Source organism: Lemur catta, chromosome 15 (genome assembly GCF_020740605.2).
Source record: "Lemur catta isolate mLemCat1 chromosome 15, mLemCat1.pri, whole genome shotgun sequence".
In the NCBI taxonomy this organism is placed as follows: Eukaryota; Metazoa; Chordata; class Mammalia; order Primates; family Lemuridae; genus Lemur; species Lemur catta.
The window spans coordinates 42,145,923-42,152,961 of record NC_059142.1 but is presented as its reverse complement, the minus strand read 5'-3'; the positions used below and the strand labels follow the sequence as shown (position 1 = coordinate 42,152,961).

General features: G+C 55.4%; 1 protein-coding gene across 1 annotated transcript; it reads right to left on the bottom strand.

Annotated features, from left to right (window-relative positions):
• Positions 1-5,581: 5,581 nt before the first annotated feature.
• Positions 5,582-6,705, bottom strand: RPRML (reprimo like). The gene has a single exon (XM_045525895.1). It carries the CDS (start codon positions 6,459-6,461, stop codon positions 6,099-6,101), a length of 363 nt encoding a protein of 120 aa, XP_045381851.1. The 5' UTR covers positions 6,462-6,705; the 3' UTR covers positions 5,582-6,098.
• Positions 6,706-7,039: the final 334 nt, after the last annotated feature.

Below are 7,039 nucleotides of genomic sequence, written 5' to 3'. Positions count from 1 at the left end.
GTGCATATGGATGTTATTACTGACATGAAACTTTATCACCATATCCTGGTACATGGAAAAACAGTTTCACAATATATGTTCAAAACAGCACATATGCTATAACATTTTGGGGGAGAATCTCATTTTAACTCTATAATCCCTAAAAATATGAAAGGATATATGCCAAAGGATTAATAGTGATTCTTTCTAGACTATAGAATTGTGGCTACTTTTTGCCTATACTATTCTTTCTTTTGTTGCTATAAATGTTAATTACTCATGCAATAACTTTAAAAGGAAAAACATCAGGATGAACTCCATGGTTTCTGCAGTCTCTTCTGAGCTGCCATTCAAGGGCCTGGCATGGCCCAGCTCTCCCCCAGCGCTGGATTAGGGGCTCTGTGATTCAGCATCTCACACTGGCCTGGCCTAACTATGTCCTTTGCTCGAACCTCACACAGACCCTGGCAAAGATGCATGTGGACATTAAAACATTTATTCACTTAACTCACTGAGTTATCAAGAGCTTTTCATATACTTTCTCATTTAAACTTTCCAAAGACCCAGAGAGGTCAGTTAGAGTACTCCACTTTACAGGTCAAGAAACTGTGGCTTTGAGAAGTTAAGTGACTTTCTCCAATGGCTAGAAAGTGTGGGAGTGAGGTCCTGAGCCCAGGCCTGCCTGAATCAAAGGGCTGTGCTTAAGCCCCAAGCTCTGCTGCCCAGCACACATCTGCCCAGGTCTCCATTCGCTTGTGGCATGCACGTTTTTGTTCTATGTGCCAGGCCACACCTATTGGTTCACCTCTGCCTCCCCAGCTGAGGGTGAAGCTCTAGGAAGTAGAGAGAAGGGCAGGGCCAACGGCCTGGCTTTGAGGAAGGGTTTCCCATACAGAGAGGCCGGGAGCTGGTGGGGCTGGCAGAGGGCACAGTCCCCAAGAGGGAGGGGAGGGACCACCCAAGACAGGTAACGGCTTTTTCGTCAAAGCCCAACCATCATCACCCTCAATGTTGCTACTTCACTTCTTTATTTTCCTGCAGACACCCAGAGCTGACAGATGGTTGTGTGCAGGACCCCAGGGCTGGGGCAGGAGGGGAGACCATGCTGCCTGCTGGGCCTCCTGCTTTGCTGCTTCTGCCATCTGCTGCCTCCTCGCCTCCCTCCCCTCTCTCCCCTCTCTTGCCTTCTCCCTCCATCCCATCTTCTCTCTGCTCTCCCTCCACATTCCTCCTCTCTCCCCCGCCCTTCTCCCTCCTCCTCCTCTCTCTTCTTTCTTGCTTTCTGGTCCAGCTATAATGGGAAGACATCTCTGCAAGGAGCCCTGGCTCTTGGCCAAGATGGAAGGAGACCCTGGGACAGGAAAGGACCCCAGCAAGAGAGTGAGGGTTGTACGCAGGGTCTCTGGAGCCCTTGCTGAACTTCAGCTTTGAAGCACAAGATGGAGACCATGTCTGTCAGCCTCCCACAGCCTGGCCCAGCTCAGTGGGGAACCAGCAGTCTGTGTAGTGTGACCATCGGTGACAGATGTTGGCCTCTGCCCATCTGGCTGCATCACTGTCAACACCCAGGTTCCATGTCCTGGGCTTTCTGCCCAGGCCTTTCCCTGCAAAACAAGCCCCAGGGGAAACCCAGGTTGGCAGCTGGCCTGCAAGGCCCCACCGAACCCCATACCCCACAGGCTGGTGCTGGCCACCCAAAAAGAAATAGCTGAGGACAAAGGATGGCACCACTAAATCTCCCATGGGGACGATTGTCTTCTTAGTCGTATGATTAGCACCTTGAGGACAGAGACCAAGTTGCCTTCATCTTAAAGACCTCCTGAGCACCTAGCACCAGGAGAGTCATGTACGACATGCCTAATAAATACTGGCACTGACTGGCACCTTGGTAAGATTGGTTTGCATGTCACCTCTGCCATGAGCTGAGCGTATGACCTTGGGCCCATTTCCTAACCACACAACCAGAAGACAATCTTATAAGAGCTGGCTTGCTGACTTTGTTGCTTTTTTTGTTGTTGAAAATTGCTGAAATCTAATGTCCCCGTGGATTAAACTCTCCCTATTGGTGGACTGGAGTGCACCGATCACAGAATCTCGCATGTAGGTAACAGAGCAACTACCGCAAGGGGAAGCAGATGCCACCTTGGGATACTCCCCCAGCTACCATGTCAGAGGCCTGGACACCTGCCCCACCTGCTGAGCTGGGGTTGGGTGTTCTGGACACCACATGTGCCTGGTGTGATCTTAAAACAAGAGAGGATCATGAGTTGCACTCAAGGGATGCTACTCAGAAATGCCACCAAAGTCCTTTGTATGAAATGCTTGGGTGTGTGCGCATCTGTGCACACACGTGCACACATATACTTTTCCCCCCAAATTGGAACACTGGATGTGGACCATTTTTGTCTGTACCCAGAAAAAACAGGGTACGCTGCATTCTTTCCCTCTGGAACCACCACTAATGCATGAGGCTGCTCTCGATCCACTGCTGAATTGGGGTCTGGGGAGGACGACTCCCAGCAGCCACGGCCGTGCACCCCTGTGTGGATATGGTGATGTCCTCCTCCCTGTCCCAGGGGAATCTTGCCCATGAGGGCACATCTGACCCCAGAAATACCATCCCTGTCTCAGAGGACAGGATATGGGGGGTTTGACCTAGCCCCTGAGACACATAGAACCAGCTACCCCAACCCCAGGGCTAGTGGGCCTGGGGAGAAAAGTGCAGGACTTCTGGGACTGCAGGCCAGGGCTAGACTCCAGCTCTGCCATCCCCTTGCCCCCCAGGTGCCTGGCACAGGGCCCAGCCCACAGAGGATTTGCAACAGACACTGGTGGAATGAATGAGCTTGGGTAAGTCCAGTGAACTGAACCTTAGTTTTCTTTCCTTAAAACACGACACTAGGAGAACATCCGCTCCTCTTGCTCACCGAGGCATTGTGGGGAGCAAAGGAGATCATGTAGGGTGAAGACGGCAGCCACACAGGGCTTGGATCCTGCTCTGCCCCTTCCTAGCTGCGTCACCTCGGGCAACCTCATTGAGCCTCAGTTTCCTCATCTGTAAACCGGCAATAGTAGCGAAACCTGCATAAGGGTGGGAACTCAGTGCTTGGCACATTAGACACTTGATACTGTTTTCATCATGCTCACGAAAGTGCTTTGCAAATATGAGCTACTATTTTTTTTTCTGGGGATCTCATCGCAGAGAACCAATTATATTGAATGGGGAAAGAGTTCATACAATCAACAAAACTAACAATAATCATAATTGTTTCTATTGCCCTGTGCTGGCTATTTTACACACCTCACATCATGGGAGCTCTGGGCCCTATTGCTCCCATTTTGTAAATGAGGAAACTGAGGCACAGAGAGGTTGTGCTACTTCCCCAAAGTCACAGAGCTAGAAGCAGGGCAGCCAGGATTTCAAAGACCGGGATCCCAGGCCTTCTCTCTTGTGAACCCAAGGCCCTCTGGGATTTGGCCCGTGCATCCTGGGAAGAGCTCTCGATACCCAGGGGTACGGTGGGAGGTGGGCTTTTGAGAACCAAGCCTCTTCTTCGTGCTCCACTCTGGTGGCTCCGGATTCTGATCCGGTCTGCCCCTTCCCTGGAGCAGTGTTCCTCATTCGCTCCTGTCTTACATAACTCGGTGTCCCGAGGTTTATATAAGGCAGCTCAGTAAACACCCTACAGGCCTCCAGGGCTCAGGGAGATCTAAGATGGGCTACAGATGTGGTCTTTCACCCTCACCCCTTCCCAGAACCCCACTCCCACTTGCTATTTTCCTCCCTGAGGCCTGAGCCTGCCTTTGTGTGAGCCTGCTCGTGTGGGCACACCACGCCCACGTGCCCCTGTGTGCAGTCTTGTACACCATGGCATGGGGACCCAAACTCGCCTGTGAGTACACAGACATGTCTTCACTGCCCCCCACTTTTCCTAAATAGTGAGAAAATCATGCAAAGCTTCCCCACTAAGGCTTTCCTTTTTCAGCAAATTCAGGAAATTTAACTCTTGAATTACTCTCCTCTCATCCCAGTCACATTTTGTAGCAGATGCATCTTATTAGAGGAAAGTTCTTGGAGTGTTTGCTGTAACTTGACCAGGCAGAAAAGTGTCAAAGTGCTCCTTCCAAAACCCCTGTTTCCGGTCATTTCGGGTTTTGCTGTGTGAGCGGCCCAGGCTGCAGACACCTGTGCTACGTTCGTACACGTGTCAGATGTCTGGGGTGCCTGAAGCATTAAAGGCTGCTGTCCCCACATCAAGCTGCGCTACTTGCAAGTCACACCAGACCATGAATAGAACATTCGCCACACGGGGGGTTTCGCCCCATAGACACTTTACAAGGAGTCTCTGGCCTCTGACCTCACTGGCCAGGCCCGTCCAACTGAATAAATCCTCCCAGGTCTGAGACAGGGACAGCAGGGTGGACAGGAAGGGGACTCATCCTGATAACGATGATTGTGACTACACAGGAGAGCTCAGGAGCCAGGAAGACTCCAGATCCTTCATAGTTGGTGACCATCTGTGCTTTTGAGATACGCCCCCTGCCAACCCCCTCCCTAATGGAACTAGTGCCAAAAACAGGAGACAGCGTTTGTTCACTTCTGTTCCCAAAGCCAGCTAAGGACTCGGCCATCTTCTTCCTCATTCTCTCTCACTTCCACCCATGGCAAAAGAGAGAAGAGAGAGAGAAATCTATTAGCATGCCCTCCTCCAGTCTTCCAAGTACCAGGGTGCCTGGGTGGCGCTGGCACCAAGGGCTAGGGGTGAGGCAGAGGCCGGGAAGCCCAGCCTTCTCTCCCTGGGCGCCCCCAGCTCCAGCTCTCCGGGAGACCAGACACTTGCAGACAGCAGAACAACCCCCTCCCCTTTGACGGGTGAGTGCCAAGGTTCCTTCTGCTTCACACTGCGCTAAGGGAAGTTAGCACCTGCAGGAAGCCTGGTTTCTGGGCAGCTGGGAGCATCTCATAACAGGAGGTTCCAAGACCCCTGAAGACAACTGCACTGGGAGGCCATTTTCTCCCTTCTAAGTGTCCTGAGTCGTCCTCACCACAGAGAACCGCCCGCGCTCCCCCGTGCAACAAAGGGGTTTCTTCCCAGTCTACCCGCCTGCTCTGTATAAGAGTGGGCTCAAAACAAGCCCTTGGATGGGGCGTTTGACCTTATAGTTAGATTTTTAACTGGATCTAGTTTTTCTCCTTCTGCCAAATTGAATTTTACTTGTTCACTATCCTGATCTAATTGTACTGTTTTCCCCCTTTTGGACTCAACTCACTGATTTTGTTTCATCTCACAGAAAAGTCAAATTTCCAGTGGTTTAATTAATCTCTCACTAGCTATCTGGCTGCCCCACGGGACCCGCCTCCTCCGCTGTCGGCGTAGACAACAGTTCCTTTTCCATTTCTGCGCTCCGGCCTCGGCGCCCAGCCCCAGGAGCCCCGACCTGTCCCGCGGCTCCCCAGCCAGGCGTCCCACGCGGGGGCTGGCTTCTTCCCGATGGGCTCAAAGTGCCCGCCACTAGGGCACACGCCCTCCTCCCTCCGCCCCCGCCAACACACACCCCGACACACTCGCGCGGGCGCGCGCACACACACAGAGGCTCGCGCGCGGGTGGGAGGTCGCCCGAAGCCCTCCGGTTGCAGTTTTATTACAAGATTTCTTTTCAATTGCAAAATCAGACCGAACAAGATGAGCGACTCAGATTCTCCAGATCGTCAGCCACACTCCCCGCACCCTGCTTGGAACCCGCCCGCACACCACCCCCACCGACACACAAAACTCCCACGCTACCGACCTCAGCCCCAAATTGCCTCGCACTCACTCCCAGTGCCTCAAACTTTTTTTTTTTTTAAATAAATCTGGTTAAGAACCCTCATCCCCCAGCCTCCCACCCTCCAACGCTGAAGCGCACACAGGACAGAGCCGGGCGTGGAAGTCCCTTCCCGCGCCGTCGCCGCGAGTCCCGCTGCGTCCCCAGACCCGGGCACCCAGAGGCACGTCGCTGCCCCTTGAGCTACCTGCCCGGAGGCGGCGGCAGAGCCCACTGAGGGGGACGAGAGTCCTGGTCTCCCGGGTCCTTCTCCTTGCGGCAGCGGCGCTGGCGGGTACGGGCTGGGGTGGTGTTCAGTACAGCCCCAGGATGGCGGCACCTACGTCCTTGGAGGGCCGGCGCTCCTGCACCAGAAAGTTGATCATGCTCTCTGACTTGATGAGCAGGTTACAGCCCAGGAAGAAAACGCCGAAGACCACGGTGAGCGACAGCACGCAGAGCACGGCGATCTGCGCCACGCGCGACACCCACAGGCTGCGCTCGTCGGGCGCCAGCCCCGCGGGGATCCCGTCGCTGGCAGCCAACGGTGCGCCCCCGGGGCAGCAGCCCAGCCACGTGCCCAGCCCGTGGCTGCGGTTCCCCAAGGCGGCCCCGGCGCTGCCGCCCACGCCGCCCACCTCCCCCAAGCCGCTGTGGTTCAGGAAGGTCGCGTTCATCGCGGCGCGGCGCCCAGGGTCTCGGCGCGCGGTCCGCGGCGCACTGGAGCTCGCTGGCGTCCGCGCCCTTGGGGACGCTCCGGGCCGTCCGAGGGACTCGTGCGCGGGAAGGGGAGGAAGGCGGGAGGCTGCCCGGGAGCTGGCACTCTCGGGCCGCCTACCCTGGGCACCCGGCGGGAAGCGGAGGCTCAGAGGAGCAACAGGAGGCGCGGGAGCTGCAGCCGGAGAGCTGAGCGCGCGCCGCAGTCGCAGCTGAGTTCCTCGCCCGCCCCGCCGCCCCTCCCCTAGCAACCGCCCGGCCCCGCCCCGCCCGGCCCCGCGGCGCCCCAGGGGACGGGAGTCCTGCCCGCAGCGCAGTCTCCCCGGGGTCCGAGGGCCGAGAGGTCTGGAGCCCCGGGCAAGCCCCTGTCCTCTAGCCGGCGACGTTCGACCCCTTCCCGGCATCCGCTGTCTGTTCTGGGCTAGAAAATCTACCAAAGGTGCCCATTTCCGGATTTGGTGCTCTTAGCAGTCCAGTTCTTGCAGAAGTCTGCCGTAAATCTCTGCTCTGCTCTGTATTTGAGCCCTAGTAAACCTTC

Bases quoted from the DNA above. Each gene is read 5' to 3' on its own strand.
- RPRML (XM_045525895.1), bottom strand. From the start codon at position 6,461: ATGAACGCGACCTTCCTGAACCACAGCGGCTTGGGGGAGGTGGGCGGC.